General features: G+C 41.0%; 1 protein-coding gene across 4 annotated transcripts in view; it reads left to right on the forward strand.

Moving 5' to 3' along the window:
• RAPGEF4 (Rap guanine nucleotide exchange factor 4) overlaps positions 1 to 24421 on the forward strand; it is a 942686-nt gene that overhangs the window by 435543 nt on the left and 482722 nt on the right. For all 4 annotated transcript variants that reach the window (XM_069225351.1, XM_069225352.1, XM_069225353.1 and 1 more), the window contains one exon: positions 21082 to 21151. In XM_069225351.1, coding sequence (XP_069081452.1) covers positions 21082 to 21151 — 70 coding nt within the window. The remainder of the gene's footprint in view (positions 1 to 21081; positions 21152 to 24421) is intronic.

Below are 24421 nucleotides of genomic sequence, written 5' to 3' on the forward strand. Positions count from 1 at the left end.
GCTTTTGTTACCTTATATAAGGATATGAAATCCTTGAGCTTAAGTCTAGATGGTTCATACTTTATGAATGCCTTTCTTGAGTCATTTTAAGTGCCCTGTCTAGTAATAATCAAAGGTTGGATCCTAGTGTTGTACGGCTAAAGATATTGCTTTGTTCCAGTACTTAATTATTTTCATCAAGTCTTGCTGAGAATTCATTAGCATTTGAGCCTTAGTGGATTAAGTGACCTCTTGAACAGGGTTTGTAGCCAGAGTTCATTAACATGAGGAAAGGAATATAGTTTGCGTGGCCTTAGCTTTCCTTCTATCTCTAGTCCTGGCTTGTACTGATTCCAGGGAGTGAATGTCAAAAGGGGGAGGAAGACTTATGAGAACGAACGAATACTTTAAAAAGTGAAATTACTTTAGGCATTACGGCTCTATGGTATGTTATTATTACATAACTCAATTATACTGACTTTATCAACATTTTATTAGACTCACTTGGCCCACTGAGATTGAAATCTGCGGCCTTCAGGTCACAAACAGATCTGGATGTAGTAGAAATGGACTGCTTCTGCAAGACTCTCTGGAATTACATTGCGAAAAAATAATGCTGACATCTCACTGTCATATGTGACACCGGATTGAAGTAACTAGAGCATTCTGTGCTGTAAGGAACAATTAGCCTGTGTGTTCGTAGAGGACAAACTCTTATTTCCCACAATTAGAGATATCCTTTTGCACTGAACTGAAGGACATCCAGTAGAGGGGAAGTAAGAACACTTTAAATTGAAGGTTTTCCTGTGTCTTCTCTATAAACTGAAGTCCTTTCTTCTTTCTGTGTGACCTTACACAGTTCATCCGCTGCTCACAGCCTATGAAGACTCCTGAAGCACCTCTGGATAACAGCCACTGCAAGAGATTTCTGTATCGTAAATGCAAAGAATGACAAAATAGGATCACAAAGTACATCCAGGTGTTCCATCGCCTCTATGATCATGCTGTACTGAACCTCAAAGTCAGTTGCTTCTTCCCTGCTTATTTTGTACTGTTGTTACCCTGTGTCTGTGCAAGGCATTTACAAATACTTAATGTTCATATAACCCATATTTAATAGCAAGTTGTCCTATGCCTTGACTGAAGAGTGCTAAGCACAGGGGAGATGGCTTACAAAAGTATTTATAAGCAGAGGAAGTAGGGCTACCGGAGTATACTTGTGTACTCCTGCATGCCTTTGCGAATTGACCCTGAATGGTCCAGCTTTCTTTTCACTGCTCCCTATTACTAAAAGTGCCAAGAGACATAGGGCCAGATGTATCAAAATGTTTGCATTCGCAAACGGTGCAAATCGCATAATTCGGCCATTTGTGAATGCAAAAATGCCTTTCAAGATGTATGAAAGGCATTCGCAATGCGATTTCAAGGAATCGCTAAAATAGCGATCCCTGAAATTGTGACACCATTTAGAGAATTGCAAATTGCTATTCTCTTAATAGGAAATCGCAAATAGGGAGTTCCTATTTGCGATTTCCAAAGCACATGTATTAAGCATTTCCTAAATGTGATTGGCCATTGAGGAAATGCAATTCCCACCAAATCCAAGTTGGTGGTAAGCATGTGCAATTTTTAAAAATGCATTATAAATGCATTTTTAAAAATGACATGTAGCGCACACATGCCCTTGGGCATGTGCGTGCTTTACATGTCTACAAATATTTTTTGGGGGTGCATCAGAGGGGGCCTTGGCCCCCAGCACCCTGGGGTTTGCATTACATAATTTGTGAATTCCTAACAGAAATTCGGAAATGCAAAACCATTCGCATCTATGGGCCTGCAGGCCCATAGGGATGAATGGAGTTCCATTCCCTAATTGTGATTCAGTAATAGCGATTGCAACTTTTAAGAAATCGCTATTACCAAATCGCAATTTTCATACATCCCATTTTGCATTTCTAAAATAGCGATTTCTTGTCATCCCAATTATAAGTGTTCGGAGTGAGTTCACAAAAACATTTAAGAGCGCCTACAAAGTACTACATAACTTCTACTTTATATACTCCAAACAGCATCTGTGAGTAGACTTCTTTTTACCCAGAACACATCTGCCAATAGCAAATTCAAACACTTTTATCTTAGAACGTGTTGCCTGCTTTTCATATTTGTTTCTAAATGTAATAAAATTTGCTAAAATGAATGGCCAATAAATGTAATAGCTAGACGCGAGGTTAACAAATGTTTAAGGAGGTTTTCTAAAGTTTTGAAAAAGGAAAAAAGTGAGATTACATGTTTAAACTAACCCTATGCCCTTTAGAGTTTTTACTGAGTTGAATAAGTGCTGGGATGTCAGTATTAGGGTACTGCGCACATAGCAAGAAATTTGCAGTGCTAGAATTACCCCCAGTTTTACGAATCAGAACAAAGTTGTACATTTTCTCTATGCATAGATGTAAGTCACGATTTACTTCTTTGTCTACGATCTCTGACAATAAAGCTAGGTTTTGAATGATTAAAATTTATTTGTCACCATAGACGTTAATTTATTCAATGAATATGCGTAAATTCTGCATTCATTAGTTCATCTTCGAACCTCTTATTTTGAGCTCTAGCTTGTCAAATATCTACATCATGAAAGGTTTCTGCAACCTTTTCATAGTGACAGCAGGCTTGCTCTCATTTTATCCATAACTTCTCTAGTTTGTGTTTATTGAAGGCTGATGGTCTCAAGTGCTGAGAATATTCCTTTGACTTTCGTTCCTCATTAAATCCTTACTATAAATGATCATTGTTTTGAATCTCTTGCTCATTACGCTTCACTTCGCGTTTGCTTTCTGTGATTATGCCGCCTTTTACAAGGACTCTGATGTCTGCTGTTGTTTCTGTATCAAACATGGCATGGTTACAAAGTGAGGGATGCTTTCATGATCAAAGGGGAAATCGTACATTGATTGGGATTAGCCAGCATAAAAGAACTGGGCGCAATAAGCAAAAGTGAAGTGTTTCGATTATTCTTCCTTGTCTTATCATCATATTACCATGTAATAAATTAATCAAAATTGCCGAATCATTCAATGGATTTCAACCTTCAAACGTGACTTATTCAATTGCATCTGCATTTGAGGTTTCAACTAAAAACACAATTTGAATACACACTTCTATATGTGAAAAACGTGCTATAACGTGTGAGCACAATTGATATATGTAGATGTGTCTAAGGAATACATCTACAAAAAAGCTATTGGTTAGAGGAACATACTTGCTATATTAATATTTCACACTGTTAAAAATCATAAAGTATTTTAATTTTGAGCACAGTCTTTATTAATCACAGAAGCCCGTGCCAGTTCTTCCACTGACAGGCACCGATGAGTCTTAAGACTTTCTTTACCTCAATGAATTTGCCCAGGAGGCTCACTGATCTTGTTCACGCTTAATTGCCACCTCTCTTGCTAATTAGATATTCTTCAAGGACTGGTAGGCTTCGACAGGTATTTCAACATGTTGGTTTTATGGTGTTTTTTTGTTTCTAGGAGAGAGAATGCCTTTGGCAGTCCTTAGATGACAACAGTGGCTTCTGATTGTTCTGTTTAGTGTTACTAAATCTCTAATGTGACTTCACTTAAGGTTCAGAAACCTCTGTTTTTAATCAATGACACCCCCCCCTCAAATCTTAAGAAGGCAGATAGAGCTTCCTGCTACTGTTTTTTCAGAGGCCGGTGCATCCTAGTTGACATACATGTGAGTTTAAGGCTGCCACGATCATATTATTTTACTAAATTTTCTAAAGTTTATTGGCACTACCAGAAACTACTTGCACAACACAGATTATTAAGTATGTTAAAAGGGAACAAACACCTCTTAATAGGTTTCTGAAATTTCACCCAAATGGGTGCAGAGACAAAATGGAGAGTGGGGATTTTCCAAAACTTGACATCCACCAGTAAAAATGCCCAGTATCCTCTCCTAACAGTTCTGACTACTGACACTTGCAGGCAGGCCAGATTAGATGTTCTCAGTGCCCTTTGAGGGACATAGCAATTGAACGTGACTCTTTCCCATCATATCCAATTTACATTGAAAGTGCAGGCTCGCCTGGTCGAGCTATAACTGTCAAGATTTAATTTAACCAGCCCAAACATTATACTGGATATAAGAGAGGAGACTTTTTACCTCTGTGCCATATTATAGATTCAGGCACAGAGGTAGAAAAGCTCCGAGCGCACTGACTGTGTGCCTTAAAGAGGTGGCGCACAGTGGGTGTGCCCCCAAGGTCAACCTTTGAAAGGCAGAAATAATTTTCCATAGATCCCCTCAGACATTATCATTCTGGTGGGTGCAGTTACTCACTGCACCCACCTACATGGAAATATCTGCCTCCTTTGAAAGGCAGACTGCATTGCCGCCCACACCGTGAAAGGTAGACTGGCTGTCTCAAACAGTGGGTCCACCTCCCAGAGCTCCCAGGGCAGGCACAAGTTTGCAGCTGCACTTGGAGATGCATTGATCAGGTCTTGCCCGGTGCCCCTAGTTACAGGTGTGCCATGGCACAGACCAGGACAGTGCTCCTCGTACATAATATGGGCCCTGGCGTCCAACCAGAAGCAAGGAGCCCCACTCGCACAGTATCACATCTAAGTCACTAGCCACACACTATATGGAGCCCAGACAGGAGCGGTAGAGGTCTGAAAATCTCAAGACAATGTTAAACCTCAAGTAAAATACTATGAGTCCACCCAGGAGCAAAATGGATAACCCTTGGACATATTGCTATACCACCTGCAAAACACCATATTCCGTCCATCCAGGACGATAGAGGCCAAAACTGCAGTAGGCACTGCAAATCCACTAATCAAATACCATATAGAGCCAGCCTTAGAGCACTAGGGATCCAAGTATCTCATGGCACTCTTTACCAACCAGCAAAATTGTAAGTGCTAAGTGTAATCTAACAATAGCCAACTAATTTGTATATTTCCCACACACCATCTTTGTGGCTCAGCTAAGGAGAGGAGAGAGGGTAAGAGATAAGGACAGTGGCCTGGGAGAAGGGAGAAGTTTCTGGGGCCTGCCCCTTTTCAGGCCCTAACAGACCCAAACAGTGGAGACACTTAATCTTTCACCCTTTGCCTAGATGCCAAGCTGGATGCCCTTGGAAGCAAGGCTATATGGTGATGGGGTGTCAATCAAAACGGCATAGTAGGCAGGGCTTGCATGTGAATAGGTCCAATCAGTGACCCTCGAGGTGTTTCTATCCTGCTAAGGGCCACAAGGTGAGTCAGCAAGCAGCGAGGTGTGAGGTTGTAGGTTTGCAAGCCTTCCGGTCGGCAGTAAACACGCTACACGTTGACAATATGCCATATATGCACTCTTGCCAGCCGGCCAGGACGCCCAAACACTAAAGTATACAAAGTATAACGGTGGAAGCCAGGAACGCATGCCTCAGCTCACAGGGAAGATTAAAAACGCAGAGGCTCTAAAAGGGAAAAAATGGAGACACGTTAGACAGATGAAATCAGTATTTCTTTGCAACTCCTGGGGAGCTTAGCTTCCGCCACAGTGCCACGATGAGTTACTGTTAGTTGTTTATGGATGGCCATTTCCTGTTCATTTGTCCAAGCAGGAAGTCATGTTCAGTATGCAGGGCTTTCTGACCCTTCAGAGGGCCTCAGCTTCCAAGAAATCAGACAGTGCTATACAATCGGTTTTTTTTTTCAAAGCTCTCTACCGATGTAAGTTTATTAGTACATTATTTGACACTCGCGATTGTGTACTACTGCTTCAAATAATTTTAGACATCTTTGTACTTACTGAGATCTCATCATATGTGCTTAATGACAAATAATCAATGTACTAACCTTTTCTTTTCAGTAACCGCTGTTGTATTATTGATGTTATATTATTCAAAGAAGAACATTAAAAGCATGGTGGGGATATGTTAAAGTAGGAGCAACTATAGGAAAATTAGGCAGTAAGTCAATATAAACGTGTACTGCAAGTTTTCGACATATGCAATAGAAAAGAGGGTTAAATGTCAAAAGTTATGTGTTAAAATGACTTTGTAATTACCATAACGTAGTACCGTGCAACTTTGTCATAATGACAAAATACTCCGTTCTCCATTTATTTTGTCTGCCCTGTATGACGGCGATGAGTACTATATATCATAAGAAACACTGCGGTTTAATTTTCCTGACCACATACTTCATTTGGGGGAGTCGTATTGCCATAGTAAGATAGTTTTCTGTTATTTTAATAACTACAGTACTTTGTCATTCTAGTGCTAGTAGCATGTTGAATGGAGAAGACCGACAACCTTCTTAGTAAACACACGACTGTGTGTCTGCCAAATACAACTAATACATAAAAGGATCCATATTTGCAAAGACAACTGAGAAGATGGATTGGAAGAAAAACGAATTAAATGGTTGTTTGAAAAGATGTCGACAGAAGATCATTTAAGGAAAGAAAATGGTTGTTGTCATCTAAAGTGAAAGAGCTGAATGGGAGACAGCGAGGGAGTAAATAAGGTTTTATGGAAACAGTGACTCCCTAAACAACTACTGAGATAATTAATGGATGAGTCAGCGACAGATAAAGAACATAATAGCAGAAGTGGGAAATAGTTAAAATAGATCGACTTTTCAGTGGACAAAAGGATAAAAATCGAAGCTGCGTGAATGATAATAACAGTACCGAAACAGGTATAGTGCCATAGCTTATAAAGCACAGCCTGAAGAGGGTTGTACATAAAATAACTGAGTTTGAGTTCATATATATGATTGAATGAGGTCAGTAAGGGAGTGTGTTTTCATGAAAACTGTGAAATTCCAGTTAACCGTAGGATCTCTAGTTACCTGACATTCTGTCTCATTTTGATGCTGAACAAATAACAGCTTCACAAAGTGGTCACTGCTGCATCTGAACATCCCACTGACGTGTTTCGGACCATAGTCAATGTTAAATCAGTAGGGCGCCAGCAACGTGGCCATTAAATCTTGTCTTGCTCACAAGTAAAAAGTGATTTGTCTGCCTTATTTCACTAGGGTAAATGCTCTGCTGAGAGGCCTGGGTGGTATTTCTTGCCACAAAGTGAGGAAAATGCCTTCAAAAGTTCGTAATCCACCAGAGGGATATTAAATTAAAGTCAGGAAACAGCCCCTTATTCTAAGCACCTTATCCGTCTACACCTCCAAACTTCGCCTTCCACCTCAAGCCCCTCACTCTCACTTGTCTCCCCTTCACTGTCCTACACTCCATACTCCATGTTCTGAGTGACATTGTGTTGTTTTACTAGCTGAAGATGAGCTCCCTTCATGACATAACCCGGAGGCAAATTGAAATCCTGCTCCCATGTTGGCATTTTTCATGAACACGCACACTTCTGTAGGTCCAGACTTATCGTTCAGACAGTTTCACAGAAATTGGAAAAAAAACATCTAGTTAATTGCAGCCAACTTATTCGCAAAAGGGGGTTTACTGTGCTTGCTTCATATTTATGTGTGGAATCAACAGGCCACAAGTTGGAGAGCACTATGGTGGGGGGGCAGCCTTCCACACTTCTCCAGTGGATACAATGAGTGCCTTTGAGTTGTGTAAGAACATATATTGTGAACATGATGCATCTCACAGGTTCACATTTGCAAGGTCTAATTCCTCCTTTAGTAATACCAAAGTGGTAAGCTGGTTAGTTCAAAATATATTTTTATGGTTTAGATCACAGATTTGAATTAAAGTATGTACGTTTCAGCTTTTCCTATCCAAACAGATAGATCTTTTGAGCATTATTCAGTTGCATAGTAAAAGAATGAATTGTTAACCCACAGGGCACTTTTCTTTTATCCAAGCATGGACAATCCAGACTTTTATCATGTAAAAATACGAGTTCCTCTAAAAAGGTTCAGAAGAAGTTCTTTTGAAACAAGGTCTTGAGTATGATTTGTATTGTGTTTCGGAGGGCTGCTATCCATTGGCAACATTGTAGAAGAGACATATCTAGTGTTGTACAAGTATGTCACAAGCAATGACCAAATCCTTGCCAATGACCGAACTGCCAATTCTCTGTATGTGTCTTATCAAACCAAGCAGTTACAGAATGTATGAAAGCTGAACAACTTTTCAATATCCAGACAAGAAGCAATGACCTCTTCATAACAATTTTCAGTGGCTGTCTGTTAAAGCCAAAGTTTGCTTTTGGCTAATTTATCTGATTTTAGGTATTGACTTGGATGACCTACAACTGAGTGAGGGTTTGTATTTATGAACAGAATATGGCTGCTGTGGTTGGGGATAAAAACACTCCTCCATATTTTCACCACAAGGTTATCTATAACTGTCAAGGTTGCCCACCCACGTACCAACTAAAGAGGTATTTAGCAAGGTAATCTTGCCTATATAGGCCTTCATAATAGGGGGCTTCCATCAACATTTTTATTATTATTCATAGTTGGTAAGATGGAGCAAACTAAGCTCCCTAAATGCTAGTCCAAATTCCTAATCTCACCCATATGGTCATTCAAATATTTCAGTGTTTTGAGCACCACTCATTGATACTGATATTTGCATTGTTTTGTCTTGAAAACCTTAACTCTGAGATGATTACTCAGTGCACGGTAGGCAGAATGCACTAAACTTTGTGCTTGCAATCCAGTTGAGGTGATGCATTTTTCCGTCTCTCCAGCAGTGACCACATAAACAGGAATATGAAGTGGTAGAAGCAGGAAATGGAGAATGGGATAAGTGAGATGAGAGACAGAGGATTCCACCACTCTGACTTGTCACTTCTCTTGGGCAAGGATTTCTGCATGGTGTAGTAGATATCTGAAAGACAAAGAGATATTTTAACTAATTTGTCAGTAATGTTTCATTCCTTAGCTATAACAATGAATTATCTTATCAGTATCTCTCTGTAAGACACCACTTTGTTGTGAAAATTGGTAATTCCTAAAAGACTAAACTTACCGAGTACCTCAAATATATATATATATATATATAAGTTCTACTCCCTAAGGTTTGATTAACTACCTCATTCTTTGTCACTTAGCACTCTCTTATGGAAGATGAAGTATAGTTTCTACTTGACTTCTGTAGAACTGCAATATAACAAACGAGGTTCCTTTTCTTTTATTCTCAATTGTTAGCAATATGTATGTACATACTAGAACTCTAATGTGTTGTGTATGGCATATATATAGGTGTGTGTATATATGTGTGTGTATATATATATATATATATATGTCTCTATATATATGTCTCTATATATAGATATATATAATATACATATATATATATATATATATATATATATATATATATATATATATACACACACTTATGTGCAACATGGTCCAGTTTAAGAATCCTTTCTCTTCCATCACATGATAAATCTTAACATAAAATAAATATCTGAAAAGTTCAACTAAATGTTTAAAAGCTCTACATTTATTTTCATCACCAACATAACTTTTCTAAGTACTTCTCTGTGTTTCCAATGTTCATCAATAAAAACCTTGAAAAAGCAGTTGGTCTAAGCATAAAAAAAACAACATCCCAGTAGCAAAGGTCTTTGACCCAGCATCACTCTATCACATTTGCCTTGAAAAGGCGCTGTGATACATGGGACAGGTTATATCCAATAATCGAAGAATGCATCACCTCTGTAGCATACGTGAAAGTTCATGGCCTACTTGGAATCGTAGTTCATTGTCTGCATGCTGCTGCGTAGCGCATTAGCATACGCATAGCCTCCATCCTGCTTGCACCAGCACTTAGTGAGGATCACCAAAATGTTATTTCACAGAAAAAAAACGTAGTGCTAGCAGGTTTGAGGCAACGCTTCTCTGTGCTTGATCCATACTAAGTCAAAAGTAGTGTCTCTAGCCCAGCTTCCTGACAGTATCCTTGTTATTGCCTCAGTTATTCTTTCAGAGTTAACCTTTCGCATTCCTTGGACGAGGTGACCTCGTCCAAGGCAGTGGTTCCCGTGTGCCTTGGACGAGGGTCACTCCCCTGGGGGGGGGGGAATTATTTTAGGCCATTTCTGCCCCCCTGGGGGGTAGATCAGCCTATTTTGATTAGGCCGATCTGCCCACAAGGGGGGCAGAAACCACTAGGCATCGGGGATTTTTTATTTTTTTTGTTTTACAGATGGGGAGAGACCCCTTGGACAAGGGTCGCTCCCCTGGAGGGGAAAATTGTATTTAGGCCATTTCTGCCCCCTTTGGAGGCAGATCGGAGATTTTTGCTACGCCAATCTGCCCCCAAGGGGGACAGAAACCACTAGACACCAGGGAGGTTTTTTTTTAACGTGAATTTCACGCAAGGGGAGCGACCCCTTAGGCAAGGGTCGCTCCCCTGGGGGGGGGAATTATTTTAGGCCATTTCTGCCCCCCTGGGGGGTAGATCAGCCTATTTTGATTAGGCCGATCTGCCCACAAGGGGGGCAGAAACCACTAGGCACCGGGGATTTTTTGTTTTACAGATGGGGAGCGACCCCTTGGACAAGGGTCGCTCCCCTGGAGGGGAAAATTGTATTTAGGCCATTTCTGCCCCCTTTGGAGGCAGATCGGATGATTTTTGCTACGCCAATCTGCCCCCAAGGGGGACAGAAACCACTAGACACCAGGGAGTTTTTGTTTTTTTTACGTGAATTTCATCACGCAAGGGGAGCGACCCCTTAGGCAAGGGTCGCTCCCTTAGGGGGGGGGAAATTATTTTATGCCATTTCTGTCCCCCTGGGAGGGTAGATCAGCCTATTTTGATTAGGCCGATCTGCCCCCAAGGGGGGCAGAAACCACTAGGCACCGGGGATTTTTTGTTTTTTTTGTTTTACAGATGGGGAGCGACCCCTTGGACAAGGGTCGCTCCCCTGGAGGGGAAAATTGTATTTTAGGCCATTTCTGCCCCCACTGGGGGCAGATCGGTCTATTGTTATTAGGCCGATCTACCCCCGGGGGGGCAGAAACCTCTAGGCGCCAGGGCAATTTTTTTTTTTGTTTGTTTTTTTAGAGATGGGGAGCGACCCACTAGGCAAGGGTCGCTCCCCTGGGGGGAAAATTGTATTTAGACCATTTCTGCCCCCCTTGGGGGCAGATTGGCCGATTTTAGGTCAGTCTGCCCCCAAGGGGGCAGAAACCACTAGGCACCGAGGATTATTTTTTTGGCGCCAATGTCACGCAGGGGGAGCGACCCCGTAGGCAAGGGTCGCTCCGGGGGGGGAGGGGTTGGGGAGGTTGGGGAGGGGCAAATTTATTTTAGGCCATTTCTGCCCCCCCTGTGGCCGGCTGAGCTAGAGGCCAAAATCCACAGGTAGGCACTTTGCAAAAAACACCTCTGTTTTCTGTGAAAAAATGTGATGTGTCCATGTTGTGTTTTGGGCCATTTACTTTCGTGGGCGCTAGGCCTACCCACACAAGTGAAGTACCATTTTTATCGAGAGACTTGGGGGAACGCTGGGTGGAAGGAAATTTGTTGCTCCTCTCAGATTCCAGAACTTTCTGTCACCGAAATGAGAGGAAAAAATGTTTTTTGGGCCAAATTATGATGTTTGCAAAGGATTCTGGGTAACAGAACCTGGTCAGAGCCCCACAAGTCACCCCATCTTGGATTCCCCTGGGTTTCTAGTTTTCAAAAATGTGCTGGTTTGCTAGGTTTCCCCAGGTGCCGGCTGTGCTAGAGGCCAAAATCCACAGGTAGGCACTGATTTCTATGAAAAAATGTGATGTGTCCATGTTGTGTTTTGGGCCATTTCCTGTCGCGGGCGCTAGGCCTACCCACACAAGTGAGGTATCATTTTTATCGGGAGACTTGGGGGAACGCTGGGTGGAAGGAAATTTGTGGCTCCTCTCAGATTCCAGAACTTTCTGTCACCGAAATGTGAGGAAAGTGTGTTTTTTTAGCCACATTTTGAAGTTTGCAAAGGATTCTGGGTAACAGAACCTGGTCAGAGCCCCACAAGTTACCCCATCTTGGATTCCCCTAGGTCTCCAGTTTTCAAAAATGCACAGTTTTAGTAGGTTTCCCTAGGTGCCGGCTGAGCTACAGGCCAAAATCTACAGGTAGGCACTTTGCAAAAAAATCCTCTGTTTTCTTTAAAAGAATGTGATGTGTCCACGTTGCGTTTTGGTGCGTTTCCTGTCGCGGGCGCTAGGCCTACCCACACAAGTGAGGTATCATTTTTATCAGGAGACTTTGGGGGACATAGATTAGCAAAACAAGTGTTATTGCCCCTTGTCTTTCTCTACATTTGTTCCTTCCAAATATAAGAGAGTGTGTAAAAAAGACATCTATTTGAGAAATGCCCTGTAATTCACATGCTAGTATGGTCACCCCGGAATTCAGAGATGTGCAAATAACCACTGCTCCTCAACACCTTATCTTGTGCCCATTTTGGAAATACAAAGGTTTTCTTGATAGCTATTTTTCACTCTTTATATTTCAGCAAATGAATTGCTGTATACCCGGTATAGAATGAAAACGCACAGCAGGGTCCAGCTCATTTATTGGCTCTGGGTACCTAGGGTTCTTGATGAACCTAAAAGCCCTATATATCCCCGCAACCAGAGGAGTCCAGCAGACTGAACGGTATATTGCTTTCGAAAATCTGACATTGCAGGAAAAAGTTACAGAGTAAAACGTAGAGAAAAATTTATGTTTTTTTCACCTCAATTTCAATATTTTTCTTTTTCAGTTGTTATTTTCTGTAGGAAACCCTTGTAGGATCTACACAAACGACCCCTTGCTGAATTCAGAATTTTGTCTACAGAAATGTTTAGGTTTCTGGGATCCAGCATTGGTTTCATGCCCATTTCTGTCACTGACTGGAAGGAGGCTGAAAGCGCAAAAAATAGTAAAAATGGGGTATGTCCCAGTAAAATGCCAAAATTGGGTTGAAAAATTGGGTTTTCTGATTCAAGTCTGCCTGTTCCTGAAAGCTGGGAAGATGGTGGTTTTAGCACCGCAAACCCTTTGTTGATGCCATTTTCAGGGGAAAAACCACAAGCCTTCTTCTGCAGCCCTTTTTTAGATTTTTTTTTTTAAAAACTAACTTTTTGCTGTATTTTGGCTAATTTCTTGGTCTCCTTCAGGGGAACCCACAAAGTCTGGGTACCTCTAGAATCCCTAGGATGTTGGAAAAAAAGGACGCAAATTTGGCTTGGCTAGCTTATGTGGACAAAAAGTTATGGGGGCCTAAGCATGAACTGCCCCAAATAGCCCAAAAAAGGCCTGGCACAGGAGGGGGAAAAGGCCTTGCAGCAAAAGGGGTTAAAGTAAAATAAAGCCACAACATTAGCATACATAAGGAACAGAGCATCTAAATTGTTCACTTAAGGATGAAGAGTCCCGGTCTGTTCAAGACAGGTCTTGCCCCCAATAAAAAGGAACTGAACTGAGGTGGCGCATGCTGAGTTTTACAGTATTTATGAGAATGTATATGCCAAACGTTCCATATGAAGCACTTGGTCGTGGTTGCCAGAATTTTTTTCTAAAGCGTTTTTCTTGCAAAGAAGAATATGACTAGACAGCAGCCAGTCCGTCAGGTGGCACAATACTAAATTGGGTTAAACCTTTCCAACAATGCTTATGAATGATATTAACCTAAGAGATTTTGGAGAATCTAGCCAGCCCTTTTTCCTTTTTAAAAAAAAATAAATGGGGCAAGAGTGGCACTCAGCCAACTCTGAAGTAGGGAGACATATGTAATGAATGTGTGGGATGGATAATAAAAATAATAATACTAAAAAGCGGTCCATCAGTTTTGATCAAATTTTAAGATCGGCTTAGAAATCCTACTGCATACCTAGGGCACAGTGATTTAATGTGTACATTATCTATGAGCGTGAGCAAGGACGTACTAAAGTCACATCACATGGCATAAAAGGTAACTGAATATGAAATATCTCTTAAATGCATAGAAAACATATTTTAACAGTTTTCGCCAACGTAGCCAGGCACAATCATTAAGGAACATGATTTGCATATCAAACTCCTGCAGATTGGGTTAGAAATTCCCAAGCATATCACAAAGTGAGCGTAACATCCCACTAATTTTCTAATCTACAAACAAATAAGGGCTTGAAAACAACAGATAAACCATCCTTGATTCTTTTTACCTGGGCTTCAGACAGTTTTATTTGTAGATCAGTGAAAGTGCACAAAAATATAATTGTGAGCTTAAACTTTGTCGAATTTTCACAGCACTTATCAAGACTACTGCCAATATCCTCCATGAAGTTTACAGGCCCATATAAGTGTTTGAAGCTCATTGCAGACTTGCAGAGCAATCATATGACTCTAGGAAACTCATGTCAGTTGTAACCCTATACGCCCAGTGTCATTGAGATTGGATTCCCCTTACCTCTTCCAAATGTATAATATTTGGGTAAACTGGTGCATTTTAGTTTGCTGAACCCAATATTGCTTCTTTTCGCCTTGGGTTATGACAGCCGAGAGTGGAAGATAATTATATTAAAATGGCTCCCCCAAAAATGCAGTTATTGGTCTGAACCCAGTTACTTCTTTCCTCCGTGGTCTAAGTTCAAAAGACAAATTTGCTGTAGCGGCTAGTCCTTCCCAAGCTATGCATAAGCTGAGCACCTCAAACCAAAATGTTCACCAATTGAATGACCATGCAGCCCCCAAATCTGGAAACAAGACTGTCAGTCTCTGTTAGGATCCAAAGAGCTAGGTGTAGACACCTAGCTAGGTGTCTCCATAGAAGAACCAGGACTGTGAAACATCTTGCTACCTTCAATCCAATACCAGGAGTTCCACCACATTTATAAATAAACTCTGCCAGTTTGTGCCCTCCCAGGTATGCCCGCACTGGTCCAGTCATCCAAAATGTTTCTCATCGCTAGAACTATGGTGCACCCACACCATTTACACAGGTGGTACCTGATGTGTTCTTACTCTAAGTGCTCAGTGCCTGTCTCAGTGTGGATGTTCTGTTGAGAACACTCTTATGCTGGGCCACAAGCCCTGCCTGTGTGTTATAAATAGATAACATAAGTTTATAAATTATACAATCAGGTAACATGAATAACATACATTTGTTATATGTCTGGTATCTTTTTCTCTCCATCTTTTCTCTATCCTCCCAAGAAAAGCTCCTGATCCAAATATCTGCTATCACACATACCTGAGATAACGTGTCTTATTCTAATTAAAAAGTTGTTCAAGAACTGCAGAGTCCAAGAAAAGCATGCACCACAAAAATGTCCCTTCTATCTATTTGCATATACAAGTGATCTATCTAATTGCCGGAATACTCTACCTGGAATTAACCAATGCTCTTTGACTTTATTTTCGTTCCACTAGGTTTCCTTGGTGGGGTTAGCATTTCAGTTAGTTCATGATGCTAGCGCAGAAACATCTAATAAAAATCTGCCTTGATCGCCCTGGGCCAGGTCATTTTGATCACATTTCAATTGAAAGCTTCTAATCTTAATTGTACCTTCATTCAGACTTGCCCTGGAGAGATGTAACTACTAATTATGTGAATACCTTCCGCAAGCAATATGAAGAAGTAATTTGCCGCCAGTGTCCTTTTGTATTAGAACAGTCATGAGACTGAAATTGTAAAATGTTTCACGCAGGTTTTCTCCCACCATTGCAAACTGTGCGATGTCATGTTTTAAACTTCTTAACAAACTTTATAGGTGTGCTTGTGTACGTGTTGTCAGTTAAAGTATGAAAGAATTTTCGTTAGTTAGAGTTTCACATTCACACTAGGCACATAATACAATAAAATTCGACCCTAATTTTTGTAAAAAAAAAATATTTATGCCATCGTCGATAAAGGGTCTGGAATGATAATTTTATGGGTTTTTCTCATGAACTCTCTCCTTAGTTAACTTGATATTTATCAACAAGCAGGTCGGCAATTTATAGAATACCTGTACCCCATAGTGCAAAGAAAGCATAACATTATTTTCATTGATATTGGTCTACAGATCATTTCAAACTCCTACTTTCCAGCTAAAACAATTCATCATTACGTTGTAAGTTATTTATAATATTACAACTAGGGGGGAATAATACATATTTCCCTCAGTTTGCAAGCCTTACAATTTTAAATTGCATTGGAGTATTAATATAAAAATCAATTATACATAAACATAAAAGTCAACTCACAATATAATATCCAATAAATACTTATCAATATTTATCAAATCGAAAAAGTCAACTTTGACCATTTTATAATACTATATACAAAAACACTCTCTCAACCCCACACCTGTCATGAACCTCGAGCAATCAAAGGCAATGTGCTCCAACATCAACAACTTTTTCAAGAAGATTGACACAGTCACCCAACTCTTGAGTGGCACATCTCTCCTATGACACCACTCTGCAATGTAGCACCTAAACCTTTTTTCTGCCATATCTTGAGACCACTCCATGGATGATCCACAGCATAATCAACACATCACTATCCCATGCATATTAGCTAACTAGCTCAAGACCAATCAGATCTTATTCAATAGAAGAGGCCCAGCCTACATCCTGGTCATCTCACTGACTCCACCCAATCAAGCACATTCCATTCCTTGGCAAGATCCATGAGCTAGCCAATACAGTGTAGCTTCATGACAACATCATAAGTAAATAATATTTTCCAAGACTACCAAACTGGTTCCATGCCGAGGCTGCAACAATCCAAGTTATCAGCAAAGTATCCAAGGTGACAGACAAGAGGAACTTTGGTCTCAAGCCCTGCTCTACACATCTTCCTTTAAACTAGCTCTGACAGACTCTTCCTACAATCTTTGCCATCCTACCTAAAGAACACATTGTTGCTCATCTAGATGAGTTCCTTTACATCCAAATCTCTTAATCTCAGTAACATGTGGCTTTCCCCTAGGATCCACGTTGATGCGAGTGATCCTCAGTTGTTACCTGGAACCCCTCACAGGCTTCCTTGAAAAAAAGGAATGACTAGGTTCATCAGCATGGTGATGTTACACTGATTACCTTGCCGGATCATCTGACATTGACTGTTTGCCTTTCCTCTGTGGAAGACTGGTTTGCAGGTGTAACCTGCCGGTTAAGATCATGTTTACCACCAAAGCTGAGGATTAAAAACAACTGAAAGAATCACTGTCCACAGTTACCCTTTAAGGTTTCACCTCATGGTTCAATAACAGCACCAAATGCCTGGGATTTTTAACAATATCTGCATCAGCTTTAAAACTCACTTTGCAAAGAAGTCAGGCAACGCTTGACACCAACTCTTGCTGCTCCTCAAACTGAAGACATAGCTCTTGAAAGAAGACTTGAGTGGTGCTGCCCAAGTACTGGTCCTGTCACCCCCCCACCTCTGCAGGGGACACATCCTGATGCCCAGCATTCCAGAAAAACACCTGACCTCCCCTGAATATAGCTGCCTAGTCCAGGGGCCAAAAGGCAAAGGACGGGATGCATTTTACATGCACAGTACGCTCAAAGGACTCCATTAGTGTCCTATACATGGCTGCATTCCCTGTATTGTTTGACACATCACCTTTAAAGGGATGAACTCAAGCACACTGCCAGACCTGGCTAGGGACATCATAATCTCCAGAAGGTTCAGAACACCTGCATCAGCAACACTATAAGGCTCGAGTCCATAGCATACATGAAACAAAAAAGGACAAGATGAGAGGTCATCTGCACCACACTGAGGTTCTACAATTCCACCCCCATTCACGTTTGTAACTGTGTTCCTCCCCCTACTTTCCAGTGGAACTGAAGACCCATCTGGCCTCATTCATGTGTGACCTCCTGCCCATTGAATGCCCATTGAGGAAATTCTACCTTCCATCTAGCATGGGCCTTTTTGGTTCACATATAGCACTTCTCTTTCTCCTGCACCGTTTTTGTTCAGGATGTTTTGGCCAAATGTTGTACACATTTGTGCAGCGGTTTGTTGCTTTGTTGCTAGGTTTGGACTTTGAAAACTGTACATAGATAAATAGAAACACGAGGATTGTTTGTTATCATTTTTTGATAGAATGACGTGTTAAATATATACATTTTCACATAATAATAGCTCCACAAAATAACTAATGTTGTCTCAGACTTTTCAATAACATTTTGTTAGTTATTTGCTTCGACCATGTTACATATTATGCTATTTGTACAATAAAGAGATGTTTATTTCACAGATACATTTGCCATAAACATAGATATATAAATCGAAACTGTGTACATTAATTCCTTTACTCGAAAGGAATACTTGTTTATATATCATACTTTTATATAATACTAATCAGGCTCCTTTGGCTGCCTCTAAGGCAGCTTGTCATCTGTGGGTTCCTTACATGCCGTATCGTAAAGCAAAGAGGAGACATGGATTGCCATCTCAGAAGTGCACCCATATCATCAGAACAGGAGAGAGTATAGAATGACCACATTTCTAACTTTTTCATCTACATCAGAGGTACCACAAGGTGAACTGTACTGCCATTTTGTCCTTGATTCTAAGATGACTGTCACGTCTACATCAGAATTCTGGAATTTATGTGATTTGAACCGGTACTTTTTTTCTAATACTGGTGACAGTTTCATCCTAAGGAGTTAGAGGGTCCCTGTTTAAAACAACATCGAATTTTATTACAAACACATTTTTTGCTAATTTGAGCCCTATCAGGAGCAGCTCGCGGCGCTTTGAAGGGGCAGAGTGGTGCGTGCGGAGGGGGGGATTAAAAAAAATATATTTTTCTTGCCGCTACCACCACGCCGCTCCTCGGCTGCAGCTGAAGGCACAGGCACCCAGCCTGCCCTGCAGCCAATTCGAACGCTGCTGTTATGCTGCTGGCAGCATGACAGCAGCGTTTGGATTGGCCGGAGCGCCCATCCCGCCCCTTTTGCTATCAAATGATAATAAATGTAGTTTATTATCATTTTATAGTATAAGGTTTGCAGCTGCTGCTGCTGGCGAGGGGTGACGCGCCTCCACTGTAGCGGAGGAGCCGTGGCTGCATGTTACCAAACAATATTTATATACATTAAAGGATAAGATACAAAAGTAACAAAAAGTGAGCTAGAGAGAAAGTTAACTTTGGCAGGGGGCCCTTGGAAGGTGGGGGCCCTGGATAATTGCCCACTTTTACCATGCCCCAAAACGTTTTGGACTGGTATTCACAGATAGGCGTTGGGTTGCAGCTCGAGTTACTATGAATAAACGTGGGCATCACTGAAATGCGAACGTTGATATTGGAGGGCACATGTTACATTTGCTCAATCATACCTCTCTTCTATGAGAAATCCTACTCTCAAGGGAAGTTTGCAACTCTAGGGCAATCGGTATTAGGCGGGTCTGTCCAATTACACTTCACTTGTCAGTAGCATGCAATAGTTTGATACAACGTTACATCCTGTTGAACGTGATTGCATTTGACATCACCACTACTTGTTTTATTCTCCCACTATAAAACCAAATTAGTTTTGCCATTTTCTGTGGGTAAGCATGAATCATCGAGTATATTCTATCGTCATTGTAACAGGGCTTTCTACCAGATAACACAAGGTTGGCGTTTTCCTTTTAAATCAAATGCTTTGTTCAGAGTCAAACGATAATGACATTCCATCTCACTGACGGTTATTCAATTAGAACATGAGTAACATAGCGCATGCACCGTGCGTCCTGTCAGCCACCCTTTGACACAAAGATCAGATTACACTGAAGCCAGCGAAATTCTGTCAAAGCTTAGATCGAACTGTTTGTCACAACTGCTACTCGGGCTCCGTAATTTATAATGCCTGTTATTCACTGATGGCGTGATATGAGATGCAAGGTGTGCAGACACCAGCACGGCGTAGGTCCTTTTAATGCTGCACTCCCACCGAGTTTTACAACCTTACATTTTTCTCTGTAAATGAAAGACGACTAGTTGTTCCCAATCAACAATTTATGTCAAATACTTGTATATATCTCCTTCATCTGTTCACTGAACAAGGGTTAGGAAATGCTTCTAGAGGAGTGCATACCCAATAAGTGGATAGCTGCACTGTAGACTAATGCCCATAGACCGAAAGCTACAACCATCTGTCTGCCCCTTTTCGTTGAAAAAGTGTGAAAAGCTTGGTGAATAAAATCCTAGGACTAGTTCTGAAGGTCAAACCCCTCATGTGCACATGAAAAGCCTTGCTTATCATCGGCCCCGCCTACCATTCAGCAGGACTCCTACTCACATACATCCCCTGCATACTCAGAAACGGATCCTGCAGCCAGGCCTTTGCCTACCTCTCTCTGAAAACCTGGCAGTAGGTGCTCCTGCATGTCAGATCCACCACCTCAATTCTTGAATTTTGCAAAAACTGAAGATATGTCTCTTCACCTGGTCTTGGCCCTGGATTGGCCCACGCCACCCTGCTTTTCAGAGCCAGGATACCCTTTTGGGTGAGTTGTGCACTCCACAGATACCCTTAACTTAACACAGGATGCATAGAGGTCAGAGTGTTAGCCATCATTTGAGTCGCAATGTGAATTAGAACCATGAGGAGGGGTAGGAGATGATAATATGTGTGCGACTTTCCCTTTTTCTGAAGGTTTTCCTCTGTTCTTCCCTCTTTATCGATTCCTGAATCTCTAGTGTAGACACTAGACACTCTTTTTATCTTCTTTTCATTGGTAGCACCAACATTCTTGGTTATTTCCAGCACCTGTTCATCAGAAGATGATAGTAAATTTTCGTGGGGAGAGAAAAGTAGGTCTGTAGTGGTGCAAGTTAACAAGCTCATAGCTTGAAAGAGCTGGAAATCCCCCTTGGCCCCAACTCTTGTTAATGTGGACCAGTTGCTGACTTATCATCCACTCTGACCAGACCATGACGAATCTATATTTTCAATGAAAGATGACAAGGTTTAAGCTACATGCAGGAGCGGAAGCATATGAGAAGCATATGAGCAGAGTACAAGGAAATGGAGGTAATATGTAGAACTATATAGACTATAAAGGTGATGTGTGATAACGAAAAGAAACAGTGTGGGGGAAGAAACAATTGCATACCTGGGTGACAGAAATTCTTTGATCTATGTGTTCTATATCTGTTAATCAGAAACACAGATAAAATATTACACACAATGTTTCACTTAATCTTACTATCTATTGTTGCCTTTCAGAAATATCGCCAATATATGGCTGGATTCCTGGCTCCTCCATATGGTGTTATGGAAACCGGATCTAGTGAAAGTAAGTTAAACCTATTTTTATATACTTTAGTTTTGAAGCATATAATTAAAAATACTAGAATGAGTTAAGATTGCTTTGTATCATAATTTGAGGTCAAGAATCATTATTACTATCATCAAATATTCTTTCTTCGTTTTTTTTTAAACCATAAAAGATACAAATTATGAAAGAGAGCATACAGTACGATAATACAGTTTGACACTCAACTGACAAACAAATCTCTCCGTTCAAAAACAGATTTTATCAATGAACATAGTAAGCATCAATACAAAATAATGCAGAATAAAAAGCTAAAAACATTAAAACTCCTTCCAGGTGTGCTAGCAGATTGCTTCCAATAAATTATTTACTATCAATGACTCTGTCCGCGCCTGACAGTTCCTACTAAAAATAAACTAGCCATATAAAAGCATACATGTTCATTGGGTAGCATTTGCAAAAATGTTAGTGCAGGTCGTGCTTGGGTACATTACAGCCCTCTCAGTAAAGGAAAAAATAACTGCTTTCTGAGCAAACCATAATGATCATAAAATATTGGAAAGTGCAGGGTGTGTTGTTCGGAGAAGTAGTAACAAGAGCAAGGATCTAGCTTGTCAACTTGGTTCCAGCCAGCAGGCTCTGCAAGTATCCAATGTAAGAGGTTGAGTCTGAATCTGGTTAGAATGAACCAATGATGTGGGTTGGGGACAATATTGAGGTAAGGCTCAATAGTTACACGTTTTCAGCATAACATGGGTGCAAACATAGGTTTGCACAACTCCTTTGTCTCTCTATTGGCCTTCATAGCGGCTTGAAAGTGTTTTTTGGCCCACAATAGGTCCCCCCAGACAGTCTGCTCAGGGTAACTATATACTTCGAGGTGACCTAGGTTGGTGAATGTCAGTTTAACTAGGTAAGACAAGGGATGTTAGACACTTTATCTAGATTCAGACAATCTAACAAGACCACCTGGTTCAACGTCAGCTCATTATTTAATCATCTCGAGATCCATCTGAGCAGAGGACGTAAGGCTAGTAGGTCCAAGATATATTGTATCCCTAGTTCTTAATGTAAGGTATAATAGGGCATGGATTGAGGCAAACAAAGTAAGTGCCTCAGAATCTGTTTTCAGAAATCTGTAACTTGGTAGCCCCTCTATATCCTCAAATATCACTCTCATAGCTCGTCATGGGGTTACATTTTGATTGATAAATCTTTAGCAAGGCTTGCAGTGGCATTGCATTCAGCTAGGAGGCAAATTCAAATACTGAAGCAATCGCTCTAGCCATGGAGTTCCATTTCATTCTGACCAGGGCAGCCCAATATCCCTTTTCATCAAATGTTACAAAGAGGTATGAAAATGCATTAACTCTAGTGATATCTTTACCTTCTAAGGTGCATTTCTTGGGAACCCTTCCCCTAGAGCTCAAAACCAATATGCAGGATTTGCTATAATTGGTGCTCATTTCCAGATCATTCATGAACCTTACAAATGCTTTTAAAAGGCGCTTTTGTCTTACGGCGGTTTTTGCTATCCATACCACTCTGTCAGGGTATAGAAGCCCTGGGATAAGATACTGGCCTGCACAAGGGGTGTCCGTACAGGCCTCAGTCAGGGTTGGGCCCAGGTTGTTAATGTAGAGTGTAAATAGCAAAGGGGGCAAAATACATCCCTGCTGGACCCCCCTTTGGACACTAAATGAATGTGTTAACTTGCCCCTCTGTTCGCATCTGATTGTAGCAATCAGATCTCTGTGTAGCTCGTTTAGGAAATTCACAAGTTCACTATCAATATCCATGTTAATGAGAACTGACCATAGCTTGCTCCTGTTAACTCTGTTAAAAACTGACTTGAGGTCCATAAAAGCAAGGTTTAGTGAGCCCTCCCTTTGCCTTTGTGTATTTTCCAATTATCAGTTCTAGGTTCAGACATTGGTTGAGGGTGCCCCTTGCAGACCTGACCCCATATTGTAGGTCAGATAAGGTCTTATTCTCCTCTGTCCAAGTAATTAGCCTGCTAAGTAGGACTCACCCCATGACTTTCACAACTGAATATATGAGAGAAATGGGTCTGTAGCAGCGTAGGTCATCTCTCTGACGTTTTTTAAACTAAGGGAGAATAATGGACATTGACCTAGAAGGGGAAAAGCCTACATTACAAATGGCATTTAAAGCATTAGATACATTTGTGGCCCAGACTGCTAGGTCCATTTTAAACAGATCTGCGGGGACACCATTATGTCCTGCGGCTTTATTCTTGGGCATAAGTGTGATTGGCTTGAGTATCTCCACCAAAAGGAAGTCCAGCTTAAAATTATTACTGGGAAATTCCCTTGTCGGGACTAGAGCTTCTACACTATTGCAGCCATACATACCTTTGAAGTGCGATACCCAAATGCTAGGATCAATGTTACATTCTATTAGACCCCTCTCTTGCCCTCTAAAGTATGGACCATTAACTATTTCCCAGAATCAGGAGCTATTATTTAGTACATCACTTTGAAGGAGTTGGTCCCAAGCTTAATTTCTCATGTCTTTTTTACAATTCTCAATGGCCTCTTTATATTTCCTTTGCCAGAGAATTATTTCTTGGGGAATTTTTTAAGGCTGACGAAAGATTAAGATGGCTGTGGAACAGTTACTTTCAGACCATGTAGTAGTGGCTTCTTAACTTTTGTCCCCTCTTGGGATAGGCTCTTGCATACTAAGATACAAACTCTGTTGCATACAGCTAACATCTCATCTGGTTGAGAGGCCACTTCTAGACAGGCTGAGATATCCTGACCACATATTGTAAAAGCTTCTCTCGAAAGGAGTCTGGGTCCACCTTAGACAATTTCACCCTGCAGCCCTGATCTGTTGGTGTAATGTTGTTAGACAATTTAGTAATGGTGTCCTTCACTAATTTCCAGTCAATACTAATGGCTAGTGGGTTGTGATCACGAAAGTGGATCCAGGTACCCACCGCTTGCCTAAAAAAATGAGTCAAATAGGCAGAGATAAAAATATAATCAATGGCGGTGTGGTTGCCTCTGCCACTAAATGTAGGGATAGCATCCCGAATATCAGCCGTCATACTGGCTAGAGCCGAAGAAACAAGACTGTTGTCAGCCAAGATGGAGTTGAGACGTTCTCCTGTCTTGTGTGTCCAAAGTGAACCTGAAAAAGCATAGAGGCCTCCTCCAGAATGTAGCAGGGGAGGGTGCAGGAGTGAATGTTAAAGTCACCTAAAGGTAAAACATAGTACAATTCCTGTTGTATTCTAGCATACCCCTCTAAAAACTCTGGTCA

Source organism: Pleurodeles waltl, chromosome 3_1, assembly GCF_031143425.1.
Source record: "Pleurodeles waltl isolate 20211129_DDA chromosome 3_1, aPleWal1.hap1.20221129, whole genome shotgun sequence".
Classification (NCBI taxonomy): domain Eukaryota; kingdom Metazoa; phylum Chordata; class Amphibia; order Caudata; family Salamandridae; genus Pleurodeles; species Pleurodeles waltl.